General features: G+C 39.8%; 1 protein-coding gene and 1 non-coding gene across 8 annotated transcripts; one reads left to right on the plus strand and one right to left on the minus strand.

The window, feature by feature from the left end:
- Positions 1 to 21: 21 nt before the first annotated feature.
- On the minus strand, positions 22 to 24,011 carry brd8b (bromodomain containing 8b). Of its 7 annotated transcripts, XM_053642335.1 has the most exons (20): positions 23,862 to 24,011; positions 23,136 to 23,232; positions 21,116 to 21,185; positions 20,978 to 21,027; positions 19,843 to 19,965; positions 18,011 to 18,091; positions 17,640 to 17,704; positions 17,380 to 17,519; positions 16,984 to 17,175; positions 16,367 to 16,469; positions 14,805 to 14,930; positions 14,057 to 14,232; positions 13,324 to 13,821; positions 12,874 to 13,064; positions 12,669 to 12,761; positions 12,501 to 12,569; positions 11,928 to 12,210; positions 11,664 to 11,762; positions 10,788 to 10,898; positions 2,422 to 2,479 (listed from the first exon to the last, which is right to left on the minus strand). In XM_053642335.1, exons 1-19 carry the CDS (start codon positions 23,878 to 23,880, stop codon positions 10,788 to 10,790), a joined length of 2,586 nt encoding a protein of 861 aa, XP_053498310.1. In that variant the 5' UTR covers positions 23,881 to 24,011; the 3' UTR covers positions 2,422 to 2,479. The 7 variants fall into 7 exon arrangements, with proteins under 7 accessions (XP_053498312.1, XP_053498316.1, XP_053498310.1 ...); XM_053642337.1 differs by lacking the exon at positions 10,788 to 10,898 and having other exon boundaries at positions 22 to 2,479; XM_053642336.1 differs by lacking the exon at positions 2,422 to 2,479 and having other exon boundaries at positions 9,050 to 10,898; positions 14,805 to 14,900.
- trnaa-agc (transfer RNA alanine (anticodon AGC)) lies at positions 24,008 to 24,080 on the plus strand. Its single transcript has one exon. It is a non-coding gene; the product is annotated as a tRNA-Ala (tRNA).
- The last annotated feature ends 873 nt before the right edge of the window (positions 24,081 to 24,953 follow it).

Raw genomic sequence — 24,953 nt, forward strand, 5'->3', positions numbered from 1 at the left:
AACCACACAAACTCGTTTTTAAAAAGTTAACACATCCTTTCAACAAAACTCTGTTGAAAGATGCAGACTTGTGTTTACATCTGTTTGGGACAAACAAGCTCAAACAACCAGATACAATTTCTAAATTTTTATTAGCTCATAACTTAAAACAAGTAGAAAGGTTCATTTACATGTACATTTTGTAAAATATATATATAGAAAGTTTCCTTCGCTGTGTTTTAACCTGTCTTAGGAATTGATCTTATCTACAAGTTGTCACTTGAGCACAAACATTTGACTGCACACCTACTGAACTGATTAAACAAATACAGTTTACTCACGGTTTCCTTTTACCACAGTCAACCAAGAACATGCTCGACATCAAACATCTAGTTTTTTTTTTCACTGGAGTAAATACATTCACATTATTAAGAACACCTGGACATTCATGCAATTAACCAATCCACCAAACGTGCAGCAGCATTGCAACGTGTATAAATCTTGAATTCAAGAACTTCATTTAATGTTCACATCAAACCTCAGAAGGAAGAAAAAAAATGTGGCCACAGCCTTGGAATGAGGTATGGTTGTTGGTGCCAGACAGGCTGGTTTGAGTATTTCAGATACTGCTGAGCTCTTGGGGTTTTCCCACACAACCAGTTTCTAGAGTTTACACAAAATGATGCAAAAACAAAAAAACCAGCCCAGTGAGCAGAAGATCTGCAGGTGGAAATGCCTTGATATTGAGAATGGTTTGAGTTGACAGGAAGGCTATGGTAACTCAAATAACTACTCTTTAAACTGTTCTCAAACTTGGTGAGCAGATCTTGAGGCAGATGGACTACAACAGCAGAAGACCACATCAGGTTCCTCTCCTTTCAGCCAAGAACAGGAATCTTGAGGCTACAATGGACACCGAAACCGGACGGCTGAAGACCAGATAAACATCACCTGGCTCTTTTTCACTGAAGCTCCTGATTTATATTAGCATGAGTGGATTGGTTGTGCTGCTGCCGCCACGTGATTGGATGATTGGATAACTGCAGGAGTGGTTCTAACACAAGAGGCAGGTGAGCGTATAACTGCTATCCAAATTTTCATCAGCTATGCTATCTCGTATTTACAAATGAAATGGAATGATGTTAAGCGATTCCAGGTGTCTAAGATGGCAGTGTTCAGCTATTCGGTGAAGTTTTTTCATGTTTAATAGATTACAGCAAGCCACACTGTGCTAAACCACACACCCCACCACCTTGAGACCACGGCTACATTAAAAGCTACACTCACTTCGTAGCAAAACCTTGGACACCAAACACTAATCGAACTGGGTGATTTTTAAAAAAATTTTGTTGCGCCAAACCTTTTCCTTTATTAGTGGTGAATTTGTCTACACTGGTTTAGTATTGTTTTCTGATTCAGCAGAGAGATAATGCTGACTTCAGCTTTAGGAACAACATTCTCTTCACTCTAATGGGACCAGTGACACTGTGTCCTGGAAAAGACGATACTGCTGACAGCATGACTAATCACACACACCCCTATTTATCCAGCTACTCAAAACACCTTTGATCATGAACCAAGACGATGAAGCTTCTCCAACACATAAACGTTCCTTATACTGAATCTGACACCGTGTTCAAGACGCATGCAGCTGTAGAGTCTGAAGAACTAATACACGTTGAGGAACGTTCACACCCAGATCGGAGAACGAAGATAGACGGTCAAGACTGTAAACAGCCCAAAAACAAAGCCGTACCATACTGTACGTTCACACTAGCAAGAGATTTTTCTACATATGTGTCTGCGTCACGCGGAGCCACAATTTTGAATAACGTCTAAATGAGATTATTTATTTTTTATTTTTTTAAACGTATAAAGTTGTAAAGCGACAAATCCAAATGACTTCCTCGGACCAATCCTACAGCGCGTGCGGACTGATGTTTCTTCAGTTCCTCGCTCAACTTTAGTCCCCAAATCTGATGAGCAAAAAATGTAAGAAAACCCAAGCACGGTTTCATCTCATCCCGTCATCTGTGCCCTGCTGTTACATGTCTACAGAGGCATTACAAGGAAAAATAAAGCTTGCAAGGATGGAGCAGAGACAGTTGATGCCTCTGGTTGCTAGTACACTACTTATCTTGCTTTGCTAATCTACCGACTAGTACAAAGCAGAGCATGTAACATACAATTAAACCAAACTGCACACTAATTACTGAAATATTTCAATTGTTTTTGAACGACAAAGCTTTAGAAGATATTTATAGCTATTACTGCTTTTCACAATAGACAAAATATACATATGCAAGAGATTTGTTGTTTGCTAGTGTGAAGGTAGGATAGATTACCGAGATCAATTACACACACACACACTTTGTTCTGTAATAGCTCCAGGGTCATTCTGGGAGAGAGATCAGTCTGTAAGGCCTTGTGGACTTTCTCGTCATTTCTTCATCTTCATATCAGCCTCTATAGCACTGCGGCGCCCCCTGGTGCCTCCGTCCTGGAAGAACAGAAGAAAGCAGAGACGAAAGGAGAGACATGAGAGCAAACAGGAGCTTCTCTGCTGACAAAATGAACTACTTTCTGTTAGCCGTGACACACCAGACTGTACACACGGAAACCAACAAAGAAAGGGGTTTAAATATTTTCTTATTTAGATCAAACGTGACTTGCCGCTTAATTCTGTTACAACTAAGCCAAATAATCGAAGAGAATTCAAATTTATGCATAAACAAATTATGTATGTATGTGGTCTGAGCACATCTCCATTCAGTCTTACTACAACAGGAGAAAGTGAGCGAGTATATGTGTCTGTGTGTGTGTATGTGTGTAAGAAGCAGAAAGACAGGCCTTAAGGGGGCAGAGAGAAAAGCTCGGAGCTGGATACTTACAAAGAGAGAGAGAAGGAAAGCAGGAGAGGCCATGGGGAGACTGTCCTGTAGGAGGACAAACAGCAGTGAGAAAGAGAGTCTCACACACTCACACACACTTCTATGCAACTCGCAACAGACAGGTTTTAGCCTACAGAGATTCATATAACTACAGACACACAAACAGTTTAACAGACAGACAGACAGTTAAAGCAGAGTAAAGCACATATAGAACAACAAGGAACCTTGCTGTCTGTGGGTTTATTGAGTAAATTTACTCATAATAAATGAGCGTTTTCACATCAGGAGCTTTTCCACGAGAGGATCCGGCGCTGGATTTATGCCGCATTAGAGGCGAAGTTGCAACTTGTTATTCCTTGCCACAGAAAACATCCCTCAGTGTGAAACTTCAACTCGTCGACTTGGGGTGGTCTTCTCTACTGCCAGTGCCTTCCCCAAATCAACATGGCCACTCACACGGTCAACAATGTAAAGTCCTCCTTCTTTTAAATCAGATTATAGCAGTATTGGATTTAGATAAGTTAATATACAGATACAGTACTTGGTTAAATCTATAAATCACCGTTTGAAGTTTTCTATAGTAGAACAGAACCAGTAGGCACTCAGGCATGTAACTGTAAAAGTAAGATTAAAGTGGCGTTTGAGGAGCTTTATGTGCTCCAACAGAGCAAATGAAAGATCCATCATTGTGGGGGCGTTCATAGTTTTTTTTTTTATCTTCAACTCCCACAACGAGGTGGGAAATGACGCCATTACGAATTGCAAATGGCCGCTTACAAGGCACCATGAACGCATCATTAGCTCCTGAGCCACAGTTTCAGGAAGCTTTTCTTATTTCTCACTTTACTGTGGAGTGCACCATATCCGCTCGAAGTCCCAGAAGTCATTACGGCAAAACAATGGCAGATGACGGAAGCCTGACTCATAACTAATTTTACCGTCTTTTTAACTCCAATAATCTAAATATGTATCTAAAAGGAATGATTCCATTCATAGGACATGCTGAATTAACTGTTGGTTAATCAGACAGTTAACAGTAAATCTATTAACCAGCTGAACCATATTATTTAGGGAGCACTGAAGAGACGATAGTCTAGTCCGAGTACTAGTAATGTACTGGGACGGTTCCTGGGCGCAACAGGAAGATCGCAGCACATCTGAGTTCTCGCAAAGATGTGTCCTATGTCCTCCTGTCCTTCTGAGTTCATTCTTCCAAGGCAAGACCGGTCTTCGCGAGAAGTTCTTAGAACTGAGAAACAGCCTAATCCTTCATCGACACCAAGTTTATTCCAACAACCTATTACATTTTATCTGATACAGTGGGAAGACATGTTTACAGTAACCCAAGTGTCCAATACAGACAATTTGTACATTTATAATTTAATTACGTATAATGAGAAAGCACCTGAATGAAGCTCTGAACTTCAGCGAATGAATGAATGATGTCCCGGCTATCGTGAACTGAAAAGCTTGATGCACAACAGGCTAAAGAAATATTAAGGGTTCGTTTGTAGAAGAGATTCTTTGTTGTTGCCTGGTGCTGGACTTGGGTTGATGTTAAATGTGCTTGAAAAACTTTGTAAATCTAAAGAACACTTAAAAATGAATAAACGGTCATAAGGAGTTCAGAAACCATGGCTACATGTGCAGGAGTTTCGCAAAAAAGACTTCTGCATCAGTTGCCTTGGTAGGGTTTCAATACTTAATGTCCCACTGTTATCTCCGATTTCTCATTTATAGCCTAGCAGTAAACCTTCCCACTACCTGACCTCTAATTTAGTGATTTTCAGTGATCTCTCATCACTCTCTCATAGTGAAACCTTGATGAGTGTATTTGTGTCAGGGTATAAAGTTACATTTTGAAAGCGTGGGAAGGAATAAACTCCTTCCCAAGGATGAACCGTCATCACAGTGTGGCACTCTCGTCTAAAACAAACCTTCAACTGTTTCTGTAAAATACACTACTAATAAAACATGATTTAAATATATATATATATATATATATATATATATATATATATATATATATATATATATATATATATATATATCTCCATAGATGAGAGATAATACACTTTAAAACACCATTTCTGCTGAATTTTTAATGAAAGTCACAGTTGTTCTATAAGCACCAGTCATGGTTCCGGCAGTATAGAACAGGAACTGCATGGTTTTTATTAAGGAGATTTCCAAAACTCGAAAGATTCCAGGACCTCAGTGGAAACACGTCTAATGAAAGATTACAGACTCCGACGAAGATGGATATGAAAATGAGAGTGGTGTTAACTTTCATGGACTTCTAACGGTTTGGCTGAAAGCAGGGAAGTCACAAAACATAAACAAGACAAAGCACTGTATGTTCATAAAACACACAAAACTAACACCGGGAGAAAGCTCACAGACACATATTAGTACACAGAAGCTTGTGAACACACACACACACACACACACACACACACACACACACACTCACACACACAGAGGAGCTCAAGTAAAGGCGAGATGGAAATGAAAGCGAAAGAGAGAAACGGTGCGTTTCAGTGCACTTTTTGTCACGCCCTCGTCGACACCCCATCCTCTTTGTCTCTGTGGAGGAAGGTGCAGCTCCGAGTTTGTGTAGAGCTCTACAGTTTGTATAAATTTGAAGGAGATGAAAGAGACTCATTAATGTAACCCTTGATTCATTGATCATAAATTTGGCAATTTTATACATGGATGTGTTTCAACTGCATGCACAAATTTCATGAAAACGTTGTGGACAATCAGTCATTTCGTATAAATGGCACGATTACAAACCAACCCAAACGAAATGAGTGATCTTAATCGAACAGCTAGACTTATTTAATTCAAAGTAAGAACACAGACAGACCGGTGTGTCTGTGCCTGAGCTGCATTGCTGGAATATTTAGTTCATGCCACGCTTAAGAGGCTCTCTTTCACCGTTTAGTTGTTTTCAGGTTCAGAGCTTTTTACCTTTTATGGAGTTTTGTGGGCGTCAATAGATGTAAATCAGCTGTGCTGTGAACATGCTAGGTAATTTTACAGCTGACTGGCATTTAATCAACATGCACCCATGGATAAGAGGAAAATCTGTGTTGATGAAACCTTTGTAAATCGAGCTAGAATATTGACCTACAAAAACATTAACGCACGGGTTTATTAAAAGATTTTTTTTTTACGTTTCATTTTGAAAAGGAAACTCCTGATTGGAATGCCATATGGCACAGCTTTCGCTAATGTAGACTCGATCTCCTGGGCCATCAAGGAGTGATCTACCAAGGTTTATTTCAGTTAATAACGTAGGGGAACGCAGTGGCACGTAAGACAGAGAGAGGGGATTCCACAAAAGGGAAAATTGTGAAGGAAAATCAACAAGGGCGTGTTGAAAAGTGTACTGAAAGGTGGGGAGCCACTGATGTGTGTTTTGTCTGAGATGCAGCTGAGAAAGAAGACAGACCAGTGCTTGATAGGAGAATGTGTGAGAGATGACTGGTGTGTGTGCGCACATTAAAAAAACAACAACAACAACAACAACATCAACACTAATGTGAAGTGAATTGTGTTTGATAAAATGTGAGTTGGGAGGATGCAGTAAAATGTCTGATGTGTGTGTGTGTGTGTGTGTGTGTAGTTTTCACAAATACTACAACACTGATGCAAATCACAACTGTAAACAATGGCTGTTAAAAATAAAAACAATAAAAAAGGTTTTAGGGCCAAGTTTTCCAAAATCCTTGCAGTGAGGAAATCATACACACGTTTAAGACATTTTTCCGCTTTTGAAGCCATTAATGTGTGGTGTATGATTGTGAGGTTTCCATGTGAGGAGCTGAGGGTTCCCTGGCTGCTGATGGATCCACATGGATCCTATATTTTCTAGTATACTGAGCGTCCACCTATAAGTATAGAAGCCAAGACTGAAGAAGTGAGAAACACGATCAATTTATTAAATAGTGGTGACTTCCTCATATTTCTTGTATTTACAATTGTATTTTATATTTGACTAAATAATCATGTGAATTTTTTTTTAACCTGTGACCAGTAATAAGTGAAAATGTATTTTAATTCATCTGTATTTTGAAAACGGTCAACAGACCTGAAATAACTGTCGTATCATATAACGCGACTAACCAGGAAACCGCGACACTGTAACAACCCTTGTATCAAGAGAACCAGAAGTGCCGGAGCAGAAATAAGCAGAACATGAACGTGACTGTGCAAACAGTCCATTCTGTTGCAGCTAGAGGTCGACCGATAGTGTATTTTACCGAAACCGATAACTAAGTCGGACGGTACCTGCCGATAACCGATTAATCAACCGATAGTTTTTAAAACTGATACCGAATGAAAACCTAACACTCAAAATAAAATATAGCTGAACTTTATTACAAAACAGTACTGACTGTACCATGAAAATATGCTGTACTTTTTTTTTTAATGAAATAAATATATAAACATTAATATATATTAACTATAAATAATATTAAATTAAATAAAATATATACATCCAAACCGAACCAAAAATACTCCAAATAACAAATAAAAATAGAGACATCCAAAATGAATATAAGAAAATCAAACAAACAAAATAAAAACACTTCAAATATCACAGCAAAATGTGTCAGTGATATTGTCATTTCGCCTCTAGAGGCCACTCTCGTACTGTACAATGACAGCGGACCCTTCTCAGCCGCTCCTGCAACAGATGCAACCGTGAAAAACTATCGGTGTGGATTTTTTTTTGCTAATAAACGATAGTTCCAGCAGTTCTGGAAAAACCCATCGATCGGTCGACCTCTATTTGCAGCTGATATAAAAGTGTTTAAGCATTTAATGACGATTCCACAGTTTTTACATTAAATCGCAGACTTCCTCTTAAATAGGTGGAAAATAAACTAGACAAGTAGCACCCAACGAGACCGTTCTGGTTTTGAGAAACCTGGCCCTTCACTGAGCCCTCAGGCTGCTTCACCATCAGCCATGTTCATCACTACACCACAACATACACAGTTTATTTAAACTGAAATAAATACACACACGTCATCACAAGGCAGGAACAACAATAGGGATGGAGACATAATGGTGACGTGTGTTTGTTACAGGTCTGGTGTGTTTTTAAGTTTGGAGTACACATGACTGGAGGGCACAGAGAGGAATCATGCATATGAAACGGGTTCATGCAGATGATAAGGCCACAAACCGTTACGGACACGATCACGTACTGCCCAACTACAGCAATAAAGGTTTATCCATCACCTTGTGTTTGTTACGTTGCTTTTTAGCCAATTTCAGCTCAAGAATGGGACAGCGTTTATGTGCCATTGTGGCAATACACTAATGACATATAACTGAGTATTTAGTGAATTAACTGTTCTCAATGACAAATATCATCACTGCTCACATTCTAGCTTGTTGAAGACTTACCATCAGGTGATCTTTCTAGAAATTTATGGCAGCTGAGCGTTTATAGTTGTGTCGATCGTTTTTATGAAAATTCATGCCAGACATTTGTTGACTGGCTGATGATTCTTGCTTCCTGAGGTGTCCAAGACCATAATTTACACCTGGCATTCTCGTGTAACTGCTATTGTTAAAAAATCAGTTTGCTGTATTGTACATTATACGCAAAATCACCGCATAACGCCTTGACCATCAACTTCCTGTGCTGTTCCTCGCTTCCATCCGTTTCTAATGAAAAACATTTTTTTTTGCATAGAACATTGTGATTTTTGCATGGTGTTTTTAATTTCTTCCAGGTCATGAGGACGGAGCCAACTTTCAGAGAGTTTAGTCTGCTGCAGCTTCACTTAGGTGTGAGGACGATGTGACGATGCGAACTGTCTTTGGTACCTTCACTGAGGCAGACCTGCTAAACTCTCAAATACACAGGCCAGTCAAAATAGTTTTTAACATGTTGAGGGTTTTTAAAAACATTTTATTACAGGTTATTGACTACCAGCGATTATGCAACTGATCTATCAAATGGCTCAATCTTCACGGTCCGCTCTCAGATTGTAACGGGATTTTTAATAAAAGCTTTATTAAAAGGTGACGTGAACTTGTTTGGTGGTGCATTTTCCATAAGTTGTAAGATCAGTCATTTCTAGTTAGGAGAACCCATTGTAATGCTGTTTATGCACAAATGTGTATGCAAGGGTTTCAAAAAATTATGACTGGCATTGAGTGTACAGAGCCTCTTTTAATTACATACATTACAAAAAAAAAAATCTATTGTTCATTATGCTAGAGAGATATTTGTATAGATATTTCCAGCCCAGTTTGACAGAAAAAATGTTCGCACCTTCTATACGATGAATATCCACGTCTACAAATTTCTACTCAAATGTAAAATGGAATTTTAAAAATATATCGGGCCTCATTTATCAGCTGTATACAAATGCATTCATGTGCAAATCGTTCGTACGAACGTGCGGTTACACAAGAACATTGATATTCATGAAAACGTTCATGTCCCACACATGTTCTTATGTGTGTGTGTAAATTTACGCATAAAGGCCTGTTCACACCGGAAAGTTTTTTTTCAGTGCGTAAAACGGTCCGTTTTTCGACGTGTTTTTTTTTTGCGTTTACACCCACGCGTTAAAACACTAGTGCTGAATGAAAGTGCAGATTCACTCCCTGACAGTAGATGGCGCATATTGAAATGCAGAAACACCCCCGTACACAAGGTGGCGCTGCACAACTTTCCGTTTCTGACACCCGCTTATCACTGAGAAGAAGAAGAGAGGCAGTCTTTACGTGTTTGCAAAAAGCCGTTCACACTCTTTTTTGCGAACTGGCTAACAAAAAATGGATTTTTCAGACACCAAAGACACTGAACATCCATCTTGCTTATTGCTTGCATCTTCTTCTTCGTCTTCTTCTTGTTATTATACAGAAGAAGAAGAAAGCGCGAATCTCATTGATCAACCAGTTTTTAATGCAGCTCGTCCAAAAAAACCCCAGAAAAACTAACGCCGAGACGCTAAAAAAAGTCGATGCTTTGACACCGCGCCTTTTACACACTCCCACTGACAGACATTGTTTTAGACATGGGGCGTTAAACAGACCGTTTAACGCGCTGAAAAAAATGTCCTGGTCTGAACAGGCCTTAAGAAGACTAACTAATGTAAACCTCGACTCGATCGTCTTCAACTCATAAATTGCACGGATTACTGTACTCTTATATACAGAATACCACTGACAAGTTTACAGTGCTCGTTTTTATTACGTTTACAGCATTTAACAGACACCCTTATCCTGAGCGAATCACAGAAGTGATCTGGAGTCAAAAACACATCCTCGTACTAGTTCACTCGCTCCGGGACTAATAAGAATACCATCCAGAACATTTAGTGAAAACCAAAGTCGTTTTATATTACAGAATATGAAAAAAATAAAGAAAGCGAACCAATACAAATTCATAAATTGAGTCTTTCCTTACAAAAAAGAAAAAGAAGTGATGGCGTGTAAATGGAAGACAGGCCGGTCTCTCTCTGTGTCCGCGACTAGCCGTAGTACCTAAACAAATGCCTCGGCAGATGGAAGATTTAGTGCTCACTTAATGATTATTAATATTATATATGATCCAATATTTTTGACCAAAAAAAACCCTTCACTACAAGACTGATAAATGAGGCCCATTGAGTATAACCCACTTCATGCCCAACGTCTGTGCTTTTCACATCTTCTCTTCTCTGCAAAAAAAAAAAAAAAAAAAAAAAAAAAAAAACACAAGCAGGCTTGGAAGTGATGTGGTACCGTGGTGCGATTACACGTGTAGTTTTCAAAATGCAGAACATTTCGGCTACGGAGATTACCGAGACATTCTTATTCGATCGGGTGGGCGTGCTTCAATTACACCGGTGCAGAACATGTCATACAGAGCAATCGAGTGAAAGTTTGATATGTTTATACCTAGTTTGCTTGTGACAGATCTTTGATATTCATATAGAAGGTGCTGCAAAGAAGTTTTCTGTGAGACTGGGTTGGCATTTCTGTGCTTCTCCAAGTAGTCTGTAGTTTATTCTGTGTAAAAAAATAAAATAAAAGAAATAAATCTCTAAGCACTTTATATACACTAACGGTCAAAAGTTTAGACACATTCTTTATTTTTATTTTCCACATTTTATTATAATAATTATAAATTCATCAAAATTCTGGAGTAACTCAAATGGAACTATGGGAATTATATTGTGATTAAAAAAAAAAAATCTAAATAAATCTAAATAATTTAGTATTTTAGCATCTCCTAAGTAGACCCCGATTTTGCCTACAATTTACAGAAATGTATTCTTGGCGTTTTCTCAACCGATTTCTTGAGGAATTTCCCTGAGATGCTTTTTAAACAGTATTAAAGGAGTTCATACCGACGCTGCACACTTACCACCTGCTTTTCGGAATATTTCGCTCCGAGTCGTTTGTTTCAAAAAATATTTATTTGTAAATAAAATGTTCGTTTTCTAATGAAAGAAATGAATATGTCGGCACAATTATATTTTTTCTACAACACCGATTTCAAACAATTAATCATACATCTTTTTTTTAAGATCAAGAGAAACATTTCAGTCAAGTGTCTCAAAAGTTTTACCGGTAGTGTATGTGGATGTGTGTTGATGTGTGCAAGTTTTTGGGAGAGGCTTACACTTTGTATGGACACCTCGGACAGACAGAGCAATCCGATTTTAATGTATTTTAAAGGGGCTTTTTTCCCCCTTTTTCAGATGCAAGTTGCATGAAACTGCCAGGTGTAAACAGATTCTAGTGCATATGCACATGTTTAATCTCACTGACCTGTTTGTTAGTATCTTGTTTGGAGTTGTTCCTTTTCCTTCTGGGCATGGCAGCTGGTTCTGGCTCTAAATGTGCATCTTTGTGTGCCGGACTCAGGCTCTAAGTATATGAGACTGTGGGTTAGGGGAGTGTAACGCTAGCCTTATCGACAGGGACTTTTAGCAGGCTTTGGGAATTGTTTCCTCCAGCCGTGATGAAATGAAATCGGTTTTCTGACCGCTCTTCCTTTCGCCGCAATCAGCATGTCGTGTGTACACGTCTCACCTTGTCGTTAGGGTCTTGTTTACGGTTGGCCTCTCGCCCACGCAGGCTCTTGGCGCTGATGCCCGATTCGGACGTCTGCATAATGAGCTGAGTGGCCAGGAACTGCTGGATCTGCTCCAGGACATCACGCTGCATCTCCAGGGCCATGTGGTAGACGTCGTGGTCCGAGCTGTTGTACATGACTGCATTCTGAAACATGAGCATGATGTCTCGCTGGAACTCGGCTGTCGTGCGGATCTGCCCCGTCTCGATGTTCTTCTTGATCGCAGACAGGTCCATGGGCCTGATCGAGGGGACAGGAGGTTTGACTGACTGACTGATAGCTAGTTGTTCTAATTTAAACAGTTCTACAAGCCAGTTATAATACTTAGCTCATGCGAGATAAACCACAACTTCCCTGAAAACATTAACAAGACCTTTCGTTAAGTTCTGCACACACCCCTTCCCTTTGATCACCTAAAATAAATAAAAGCTCACTGCTTATTTTCCCTGCAATTAGACTAATAAAAAAACCATACTAGTTCAGTGCTTGCTCTTAGAAATATGACCCCGACACATCATGTGTTTTAGTACCTGTGTACGATGCTGTGGTAGCCAGGAGCAATGTCATCGGATACAGGTTGCAGAAACACACTCGCGTACCTGCGCATATGAACGGATAGAAATCTCAAAATCACCAGCCGGGAAGTAATACATCATTAAACAATCTGCTTTAATCTAATCTAATCTCTCACGGCTAACCTGTGATTGGCTGCTGCACGCCACACTAGCATGATGGCCTTCTTCCAGATTTTTTGGGCCTGCAAAGCCTCCTGATCCTCGCTACACATTGAACTGGCAGACAGATAGCAAGAACGAAGAGAGAGGGTGATTGGCAAAATGATATTCGCCTCGTTATGGAGTCCATTCTTGCTCGAAATTCTGCAAACACTCACACACTACTCACAACTGGGATGAGGCGGGGCTGCTGGCGGTGGAGTCTGCGGTGGTGTAGCGCTGGGAGTTAGTGCCATACCCGTCCTCGCTCTCGCTGGCTGGCGGGTCCACCTCCGAAAGATATGGCCCCTCTCCGCATTCTTTCATCTCCATCCCTTCATCTGCATCCACCTCACTCCCTCCGTCTTCATCCTTCACCTCCTAAAGTGAATAAGAGAAAGAAAAAGAGAGAGAGAGAGAGAAAGAGAGAGAGAGATCAAAAGATTACTCGTCACTACGACACTGAATTATTCACGTTCGGTCTGCTTTAGCTGAAAAAGTGCAGAATTTTCACACGTCTCCTTTATCCGTGTAGTAAACACATAGATGTCAGCACCTCTGTTTGTGTAACCATGGAAATCTGGTGGTAGGCGTATTACTTTTTATCCATTTTCGAGAAATCGCATTTAGAATCTAGTACCTTCGGGTCTCTCCCAGAGGCAGAGCTGTCCTCCGAGTCAAGGCAGGGTGTCTCGGCTTCCGGCTGCGTCCACTCCTCGCTCTCGCACTTCACCGACGGACTTGGTGTTCGGTTCTCCGTCTGTTCCTCTTCCTCCTCCCTTGGTCCGTCCTCCTCCCTGTCCCTCTCTTCGTCGCCTGCCGTCTCAGGCTCACTTTTCACGTTTCCTGGAACTGGCGGAGGTGCAGAATCGGACGCCTCCGTGGGTGTCTCAGACGCTCCGGTCGGTCCTACCTCTTCCACCATCACAGATTCCACCACGATAGCAGTGGGCACGGGTGAGGGTGCGGGAGAGCTAAGCTGGGGACCGGTGAAAACTCTGGACTCTGGCTCGGGTGGTTTAAAGGGCTGGGATTCCCAGGGGTCTGAGAGAGAGTGGCCCCCGGCCACCGCCTCCTCGCACAGAGAGAGAGCAGCCTCCACTGCTGCCGCGTCCAACACCTCCACTGAGTCATCCACCTGAGAGAGAGAGAGAGATAGGCTGAGAAAGGAAGCAGCATCTGCCTGCAAAATCAGAGAGGTATCTATACATATGGAGTACCATCAGAAAAAAAGTAGCTAATCTGGTCCCTATCGTAATTTCTCATGGGAGGAGGAAGAAAACTATCATCCCGGCCAATCTGGACTATAATGAAATCACAGAGTAGTACCTCCAAATTATGTTTTTGGGGGTCTCTGGGTCTGTTATTTGTACCTTTTCTTCAATTATGGCTATAATATCCCCCACTGTCTCCAGGTCCAACTCATCCTCCATGTAAGACACAGCCACCAGGTCCTCCACCAGCTCTCCCTCTCTCCCCTCCGTCTGCTCTGACCCAGACTGTACCGCCAGCACCGACTCTGGACCAGAACATTCTGCTACCGCAGCTCCTAAACACACACACACACACACACACACACACACACACACACACAGAGACAGAGTTTAATTCCAGAATCAAGAACATCACTAATGTTTCTCCTTGTGTTTTGGTGATGGTGGTGATGCAGCAGAAAGCTTACAAACGCCCATCACACTGATATCTCGATGGGGTTTTTAAATCAGTTAGCAGTCTGACTGATGGGCATCATAAATTGTAGACTGTGCACAGATGGACGGGCAAAAAAAAAAAAAGAACAGTTTAACAACAACAACAAAAAAAACCCATCCGACATGAAGCTAGTAGCCAGCGATCAGCATTATGCAAAAATGTATCGTGCAAGTATATGGCCAAATTAAAAGGAACACTCTTACTGCATCTCTGCACGTCTACATGACGTTACCATGTGTTTCACAATTAAAGTATTTCATTTCATTTCATTATACTGTATAAGTCTCCATTAGGTTGAAAAACACTGAAGTGTTCCTTTAAGGATTTTGCGCACATCAATCCCTTTATAAATGGACAGACAGAAAAGGAAAGCTACAGAGAGGTGTAATAAAGAGTGTGAGAGGCAGAAACCTGTGCTGGATATAAAGTGGTGTCCGGAAGCAGGAGGAGCTACAGCGGGGGGGTTAGAGGGCTCAGCGCTGGCTGGCATCTGGACTGGGGGAGCGCCTTCCAACAAACGTGATAATGTTGGTGCATCTGACACACACACACACACACCCACACGCACACGTGCGCACACACACACACACACACACACACACACACACACACACAGAGATAGCGCTACAAACACACAAACACTAAAGCAGCAGATTCACTTCTATTAGGCAGAAACTATGGACTAGGGAAAAACAATCCAGTTGACGATGCAGTGCAAGTCTATCTCGGACAATTCTAATCCTAATCAAACACATCTGATTAAAAATAAATAAATAAATCTTACAGCCTATAGAGGTATGTGTTTGCATATTATAGAACTTGTACTTTTACACTGACAGACAGAGCAAATGTTAGCAGTAGCACTAACACACTATAGCTTCAAGCAAAGGGAATATACGAGGCAATATCCTGCTTAAGTATTGCTTTTCACATTCTTTGCATAAATACACACCGTCAGGGCTGTTTGCTCTTTCTGCTCACTAATTATAGGGTATAATATAATGGTATTGTAGTACATGGGATTCAAGGTGCGTTCACACATACAGTCTGGCGACGCAACAAAGTTGAGAAAAGGTTGAACTTTATGCAAATCTGGAGCGACTTGGTACGGCAACTACCGATGGGAGTGAAGACAGTAGAGCACACGTGATCCGCCACGCTGCCTGCGAGTCCGAATTGTTTCTTGGACCCGGACGGTCCGGCACTTGCTCTTCTGCCGCAGATAGATGGTCGGCAATGCCGAAGAGAACACACACACACACACACACACTGCTTCTCCTTCATCTCGTATGATATGACGCACATACACTTGAATTCTACATATAAACGCTCTCCCTCCAGAACGTTTCATTTTAAGGGCACAAAACACCAGCCGCTGATAAATGTTACTATGGAAACCAATAGTGACGACTTCATAGTACAGCGACTGGCGATTTGCAGCGATAAAACCGCTGTGTGTGTGAGCGTACCTGTAGTCAGAGGAACCCGTGAATTATTATATATAACCTAATATCACTTGCAGGACATTATGTAAATGTTCATACATAATTTTAAGACGTGTGAAAATAACGCATGCTGTTAATGACGCACTTACACAGAGCATTTTTACCCAGAAAGCTTATTATCATGTGTTTTCGACTTATGGTAGCTGAAAAGGCTTGGGACCTTAAACGATTTCTTTCTTCTTTTATTTGCTTTTGAATCCCTAACAGTCCTAATGCAACTATCATTTTGATCCATCACAAAATATAAAGCATTGTTTTCAAAGCAGAAAATGGTAACGTCAGTCGATAGAATTCTAACAGCGAGACAGATTAAAAATCAATCCATAGTTATGATCGAAATGAAAGGGAATAGTGAGGGACACAGCGTTGTTAAAACGTGCACATTAAGCACAGAAACCTGAAACGGTGAGTTAGACACGCTGTCAGAGTGTACAGCGAGACGCAGTGTGACGGCAGGCGAGTGCTTACCTGTCGAGGCATCATGGCTGGTGGAATGAACAGCTGCGGGGACATGAATGTCCACACCATGAGCACCGTTACTGAGAGCTGCAGCCATCTCACCCTCCACCACCTGTACGCAACGCACAACCGTCATCAACACAACATACAACCTTTAGTGTTCGAAAGGAAGTCTAAGCTTAAGAGAAAAATCCAACTGGAGTTTTATTATTGTTTTTAAATAAAGTTTTCACCAAATGGAAACTACATACAGGTGCGGAATACATGGAGTAACAGAGGTCGTTGTTAATACAAGTTACTACACGCATGTTTTTTGGGAGGTAGGAGGAAACTAGAAACCCCAGAGGAAACCGGTGAGGCTGGCGACGCTACTCGTTTTGCCAACGTAAAACGATTTAATACTTGCACTTTAAATAAATAAATAAAATTAAAAAAGGGTTCCTTGAGACTTCCTAAGAGAATTAGCGGTTCTTCTTAAGGGGCTCTACTAGGAATCCTCTCTGAAAGGGGGAAACCCTCTACTACAAAGATACGTTAAGGGTTCCCCCAACGGGATGAACCAAAAGGACTCCTCAGATGTATATTGAAAATATAACCGTATTTGGTCTTAGTGTCGTGATGCTTACCAGTCTGGGGCTGGTTGACAGGAGGCTACCTTTCTTCAGCAGCTCAGACAACAAAGGAGAAGGTGGGGGCGTGGCCTTTTGATTCGGGAGCTTCTTCTGTGGGGATTCGTCTATCAGAGCGCCCAGACTTCCCTCTTTATGCACTGGGCCAGTGGACTCAGACACCGGCATGAACACCGGAACACCCTGTGCCTAAGCAGAAAATTACGTGAGTGATTACGATAAATGTTCAAAGGTTCTTCACTAGTGACCGCGACAAAGTCTCTAGCAGAAGCTTAACCCTGACCTGTTCAACTCTGTGACTGGATTTGACTCTGCCTCAGGAGAAATATATAAATGGAACGGAATGTATAACACGTTACCTACAGAGACCTCTAGAGAGGGGCACAGACTCACCATAGGACTGGGACACGACTCGTCTATCATCGGCTGAGGGGTGTCAGGTTGTGGGAGGTCCATGCTGGGTGAACCGGACCCCAGTGGAGAGCGGACAGTGATGCTCGGGTGCCTCTTTGTGTTTTTAGCGGCTTGTCGTGCTGGAGAAAAAAAACAAAACAAAAAAAATCACACAACAAGGAATAGTTCTTTAGTTAGAAACACATGGCAGATGTTTATTTCTGAGTGTAATTTCTCAAATTCGGCTCTTCTGCGCTTACCCTGATAAGCCGACTCTGTAGCTCTCCTCTTCTGCTCGGCCTCCTCCTCCTCCTGCTTCTTTTTTCTGTCAGATTCATTCACACACAGGAAGTGTGCAACACAAACTCGTTTTATACACCGAATGAGCGGTGGGTACAGGTGTTCCTTTTATAGTGGCCAGTGAGTCTAGGTAAAACTGGTACTGTAACTTGTAACTCGTACTCATGTTCTTGCTCAGCAAAACTACTTCCTTAGGCTTACTTTATCAATACGTTCCCCTATACTCAAGTGAATTATTCCTACAGGAGACATTCTCTTGCTCACACTTACACACTCCAGAAGCATGGCGTGGTGAGTCAGCAAGACATGTCGAGTAAAAAGCTCTACGTACTGTTCAATCTCTCCCCACAGCTCCTCCAGTTTGGAGTCCATGTGTCCTGCCTGAATCAAATCCACCTCCTTCTTCAGCTTCCTACAAGCAACAGAAACAAGCAGAGTTCAGTTATTAACTCAAAAAACTCAGTATTTACATTAAAAACATATTTAAAAAATCAGACGCAAGAATTACACTGAACAGCGTGTTTACACACCCTTAGATAAGTAAATAATATAATAATAGGAAATGATAAAGTTTGCACATTATCAGTCAGTCAATAAGTGTGTATATTCTATCAGCAAAATAAACAATGACAAATGAATGTGATAATGTGAACACTCTGAAGTTGGTTATCTTCCAATAACAGCATGCCCCTAAATGTTTTATTCCTTTTGTAGAGGTCGACCGATAGTGGATTTTACCGATAACCAAGTTGGGCGGTACCTGCCGATAACCGATTAACCAACCGATAGTTTTTAAAACTGATACTGAATGAAAACACAACACTCAAACACTCCAAGTACAATACTACTGAACTCTATTACAAATATAAACAGTACTGACTGTACCATGAAAATGTACTGTACTTTTTTTTAAAATGAAATAAATATATAAATATTAATATATATTAATTATTAATAATTATTAATGTAAAAAAAGATATACATCCAAACTGAACCAAAAACGAACACTCCAAATAACAAAGAAAAATGGAGACGTCCGAAGGGAATCAAAAAACACTAAATCTGTCAGTGACGGTTTTTATTTCGCCTCTAGAGGCCGCTCTCGTACTGTATAACCACAGCGGACCCTTCTCAGCCGCTCCTGCAGCGGACGCAACCGGGAAAAACTATCGGTGTGGATTTTTGCAGATAAACGATAGTTCCAGCAATCAGTCATCGCTGCCGATTAATCAGCAAAACTGATCAATTGGTCGACCTCTTAATTTTACACCGCAGCAATTTGCCATATCCAACATTTAAAATTTGCTCACGAATGACAGGCTGGACGTTTTATCAATTTATAGTTACTTTTACTATTGTAAAAACAAAACAAATGCCTTCCTGTTATTACTTACATTATAGCAGCTATAAACAGTCTTTCCCTCTCGTACCTCGATTCTTTTCTCTATCGTCCAGTTACTAAGACGGAACGCAGCTTGTTGCGTTACGGAGGAACTGGAAAACACAAACTCCTCCATCCTGAAGACTTGCCTGTGTCGGAAAACCTACTGACTGTTACAAAGCACTGACGCTGGAGACTCCTTCAACAATGTTAAATAAACGTTTAATAAAAGGAAACCTCACCATAATGACGATTAGACATTTTCCTTTGTGAAATAACGTTTTAAAAATCCACTAATTATTCCACTATCCAAGTCCCCGTGAATAAATGAGCAGTTACTATAGAAACGATAAGGTATTAGAAGGAACACTTTAATAAATGCCTATGATGTTAATTACAGCCAGAAATGTTATGAAAGCTCTGTTGTGAGTCTCTTTACGGGTAACGGTTTTTATTTGTGGGTTTTTTTGTGGTTGAAAATTTCACATAATGCTGTTCATCTTCAAATTGTCTGTTTTTATTCACAACTTCCCCCCATCTCAGGTTATATCTACAGATATTTCATAAAAATATACTGACTTATATATTGAATTTTTGGGGCTAAAACCAGATGTTGGGATTTATTCAAATATGATAACCTATTTTTTTTTAAACAGATTTTAAAACACTGTGCTGTTAACTACTAATTATAAAATAATGTTCTAAAATGTTCTGTGCGCCATTTGGTTGATGCGGTTAGTGTACAGGATTAGTGCTGCAGGGTCAAAGGTCAGGACAGGCACCTGTATTTCTCCTGGGTGTCTTTGAGGAGTCTTTTGAGCTCGTCTATTCTCTCAGCCGTCAGCCTGCGCACGATCACGTCCTCGATGGTCTCCACCACTTCTCCCTTTTCACCACGCTTCCGCCTGGGGAACATAAAAACATCGTCAGCGCTCAAAACAGTCACGACTCATTTAAACAGCATCCTCATCTCTGATACTATAATGCCTTCCAAAGCCACATGTCCAAAAAAAAAAAAAAAAAAAAACATTAAGCAGCAGTAAATAAGTGTAGTGTAGAACATACAGTGGTGCTTGAAAGTCTGTGAACCCTTTTAGAATGTTCTGCATAAATATGACCTAAAACGTCATCGGATTTTCTAAAAGTAGACAAAGAGAACCCGACTAAACAAACGGGACAAAAAGATTATACTTGATCATTGAGGAAATTGATCCAATATTACATATCTGTGAGTGGCAAAAGTATGTGAATCTCTAGGATTAGCAGTTTAATTTGAAGGTGAAATTAGAGTCAGGTGATTTCAATCATTGGGATGACAATTGTCTACTTTTAGGACTCGTGTGAAAATCTGATGATGTTTTAAGCATTATTTAGGCAAATATATAGAACTGAAGGGTTCACAAACTTTCAAGCACCACTATAAAGTTTCCAGAGAAACCGAATAATACATTTATTATTCAAGTACACCACAGTTACTTCATGTTTCCTTGTACATTAGAGCAGTGAGAAACAATTTCCTGGTTTACATAATGTTGGGATTTTTCATATTTATGTTTTCCAAACCTAAAATAACATTGCTTTGCCTTAAGGTCGCCTAACCTCATCACTTGAGGTATGAAAAACACGGTTGTTGCAAAATCACTGGAAGGTCATAGGCTTAACAATTATACAAGTAAACAGTTTTACATTTGAAATGCAATCTTACAGATTTTCTCATGAATCCAACAAAGACAAAGTAAGCAAAAAAAAATCTAACTAAACATAATAATAATAATAATAATAATAATAATAATAAGAGGAGGAAGAAGAAAATAAAAATGTTAATATTTGCATACCTAATCACTGAATCTTTAAAGATACAGCTTTGTGTTAAAAGTGGCTGTGCAGTGTGTACAGTATGCTGGTAGTGACACTTACTTCGGGGCCTCTGTGGTCTCCAGCAGCTCTGAATACTGCGAAGCACAGTGCTGTGTTGTTCGCAGAGAGAAGAAATTTGCGTGAATCTTGAGAAACTATTCATCGAGCTTAAATTGTAACTTTAAGAAGTCTGGATACCTTTTGAGAAAACCAGTCTGGAGGGCGGCCTGGCTCGGAGAAAGGTTTGATGGCTCTGCTCACGGACACCCTGTAAGAAGAAGAGCGGGAGAAACTCGAGGCCTTTACGTGATGTACATGCTGAATCAATTTAAAACGATAGAAACGTCCCTGACTGGAAAAGTTCTAGAAACTAAATCGGGGCTCGTACAGGTGCTTCGTAATGAAAGTCCATGACTTTCAAGGATTACTAAACAAGAGCTGTCATTCAAACATATTCTTTATTTCGTCTTTTTAAATAATAAATAAATAAGCAAGTAAATAAAGTAGAGCTGCAACAATTATTTGATAAATTATCTAATTAAAACACTATGATCAAAAGTAAAAACAAAAGTAAATAATTAAAACAATTGTTTTAAAACAATTAAAAGTGAGTAACAGAAACCACAAGGTGCAGTGAAAGTGGGATTTTATTGTTCATTTAGGACTGTAGTTTAATTGAATGCTTTTTGTGCATCCATAAAAAAATAATGCATAAATACTATTATATTATATAAAGTATTTATGCATTATTTTTTTTTTAGATGCACAAAAATCATTCAATTAAACTGCTGTCCTAAATGAATAATATATATTCTGGCATGTGTGTGTGTGTGTGTGTATTGGGTTCTTTACAGTCTTGTATAATTGGACAAACAGTTGTGTAAAGTTTTAGTCAGAAGTTTATATTTGTAACACTCAGTTTGTGGATTTTATTTTAAATAAACGAAATAAAAATGGTACTGAAAGTTTGCCCAACCCCCTCTAATATAATTACATTTAAAAAATATTATTATAATTAATAATAAGAAGAATAAAAACACTACCAATTTTTACATGGCACCTTTTAAAGCCATATTTCTTGTCATATTTTAAATGAAAGGATTGCATTTGTGTACTATCGAAAATAAACACTTTAAAGTTATTCAGCGATTTCATATTTATAGACTTTTTATCATTCAAGCCCTTTTTAAGCACCACTAGATAAAAATTGAAATATTGAAATATCGATATGAAATATTGAAATGAAATATTTTCAAGATTTTCCAGTACTTTAATTTCAAAAAGCCCAATTCAACTACTTCAAGCACCTTGTACGAACCCTGCTCAATGCCACAGATCACACACACGCTAAAGAAAACAAAGAGTACTGAATAATAACGATAGACATTAGTGCGTGTGTGGAAACATAACATTTAAAATCTTCCATAAAAGCATAAATCCAGATTAAACGTCACATAGTAATTCCTTGAGAGGAAAGAAACTACAGAATCTACAGTTTTCCTGCCATTTCATATCAGCTAAACACAGAGTCATGATACTCTATACACAGAAACCCAACAGTGTACCGACTATTCTTAACAGTGTTAAAATAATTCATTTGTTTATACCAACTGAAAAAAAACCCAGCATACTGCGAGAAAGGGTTCAATGTAAAAATATATATATATATTTTTTTTAAAACTACTTTGTTTATTGTTAATATCATGAGTGTCACTTGCTGAATTCATGGGTTAAGCAGACCGTCCTGAAGGAGACTTTTCTTTTGTCAGATGTCAGAAATTCCAAATTACGAGCGTTAATCAAATGCAGCTCAAAAAAAAAAGACTGAAATGGTTGAGAACCCCTGCTGTACTGCAAGCAACGTGCAAATCTCACACCTATAACAAACAATTTGCTGTGTTTTTTTTTAAAAAATTTTAATGCAAAGGCAAATGATGAACGAAAGCTGCTGCATTGAAAACTGCGATACACAATACAAAAGAACGGCGGTGACTTCAGTATTGACGGCATGACTTGTGGAGTTTCGGGTGTGAAATGTGGTATGAACAAATTTACCTAAAGCGCATCTCAGACCTCATGAAGTGTTGGATAATCAGATGATAAGATAATCAGATTTAAATATAATAGATCTGGATATAATCAAGGATTCTTGGTATAAATATAAGGGGTTCTGTGTGTCCGTAAGTCGTAAGTTTGCTAGTTGTGATGTCTTCCTCACCAGTTCTGATCTCCGCTCCTCATCACTGAGGATGCCAGGCACAGCTTCTCCCGGATGGACCACGGCTCTGTCGGCCCAAGGGCCAGCATCTTATGTTCTACACAAGCCAAAAACAACAAAGATATATGGTTTATTTACTTTATAACAATACAAGAGTTATCTGTATATAATTTAAATATAAACATTAGTGAGTGTTAGTCACACGTCCTCAGCAACACCTTGTTTTTCTTACTTAATACCTATGGGACCTCAATTTCTAAAGATGAAGCTCAAATAACTCTCATATCCCTACATAAGCTCCCTATGAATGGAATTACAGCGTCCTAATAATACACTACACTTCTAGCGGCTAACCCTAAGCTGATTCAATGGCAGAGATAATTAGCTTAGCTGTTAATACCAGTCAGGCATTTCTTGTACTGATTTGATGGCTAAACCAAAAGCAACAAAATTATATACTTAATATATCAATGTTATTATTTATTACACGTTACACTGTGCAATGTAATAACAGTGGTAATTTCACTCGGGTGTTAGCTACCAGTCGGACTAGCTAGCTTTTTGTTGGCTAGCCTCACGCTAGCTCGCTAGCAAGACTGGACATTAGCTAGGCGTTTATTTAAAAAAATGTATGATAGCTGCTCAGAAATGAAACACTAACGCGCTTTAGGGTTTATCAATAATATACAGTATGCCAGCGCCAGGAAATAAATTATCATTACTTACTCCCAACTCCGGTGGACATTTCGGCTGCTAGCTGCACTCGGCACACATTTACCTCTATTTACACTCTTTACTCGGGGTTGCGCACTTCCGTCTGCGTGCTAAAGTTATGACGTATTTAGTGCCGTGCTGTGATGACACTGTAGAAAGGGGGATTAGCTCAAATGGTAGAGCGCTCGCTTAGCATGCGAGAGGTAGCGGGATCGATGCCCGCATCCTCCAGCACTTTTCCTTCATTTTCTTAAAAGTGTTTAGATAATGCTTTAATAGTTCTACAATACAACTCAATTCAAAAATAGATTATTATTAATGTTGGTTTATAGTCTTCTTTATAACAATTCACATTTAAAAGAAGTGTTCTAGCACCGTGTGTGTGTGTGTGTGTGTGTGTGTGAGCGCGAGAGAGAAAGAGAACTAGAATGTAAGTAAGTCACACGTCTTGGCATTTAAGTAGAGAAAGATGAGTCCAAATAAACATACAGACCCTTAACTTAAAGTTCTGAGTCCTAAACAAGACACTATTTTCTCTTTACCAAATATAAGGCCAGCTCAGGCAAACATTTAAAAGAAATGGATCTTCCACCCTGTCTGGTAATAATGGCCACAGAAATCAGTTCTGGGTCGACTGCTCTTTTCTATCTACAATACATCTCTGGGACAGGTGATTGAGTCTCATGGCTTCTCATACCACTGATATAGATACCACTGATAGATCCATGATATATAGCCATATAGGCAGCGGGATTAGCTCAGATGGTAGAGCGCTTAGCATGCGAGAGATAGCGGGATTGATGTCCGCATCCTCCAAATTTTGCTCTTTTCCCAGTGTTAAAAATTAACTCTGAGAACCTTTTCAGGAACAGCTGCACAAATTCATGCATTATACAACTAAGCCAATCATCTCACACTGTCTGGTAATGTGGAGATTCTCCATCACCTGTAGGGGGATTAGCTCAGATGGTAGAGTGCTTGCTTAGCATGCGAGCGGTAGTGGGATTCTCCCGCATCCTCCAAAAACTGCTCTCTTCTCATTGTCAAAAGCTATCCTTGAGAACCTTTTAAGGTAAAGCTGCACACATTCATGCATTTTTCTTG

The sequence above is a fragment of the Ictalurus furcatus genome, chromosome 14 (genome assembly GCF_023375685.1).
Source record: "Ictalurus furcatus strain D&B chromosome 14, Billie_1.0, whole genome shotgun sequence".
Taxonomy (NCBI): Eukaryota; Metazoa; Chordata; class Actinopteri; order Siluriformes; family Ictaluridae; genus Ictalurus; species Ictalurus furcatus.

Excerpts from the sequence above, each read along its gene's own strand:
- brd8b (XM_053642335.1), bottom strand. Across the intron at positions 14,233-14,804 it reads CCACTTTATATCCAGCACAG|GAGCTGCGGTAGCAGAATGT; the intron begins GTTTCTGCCTCT and ends GTGTGTGTTTAG. Across the intron at positions 10,899-11,663 it reads AACAAGATACTAACAAACAG|AATAAACTACAGACTACTTG; the intron begins GTCAGTGAGATT and ends TTTTTTACACAG.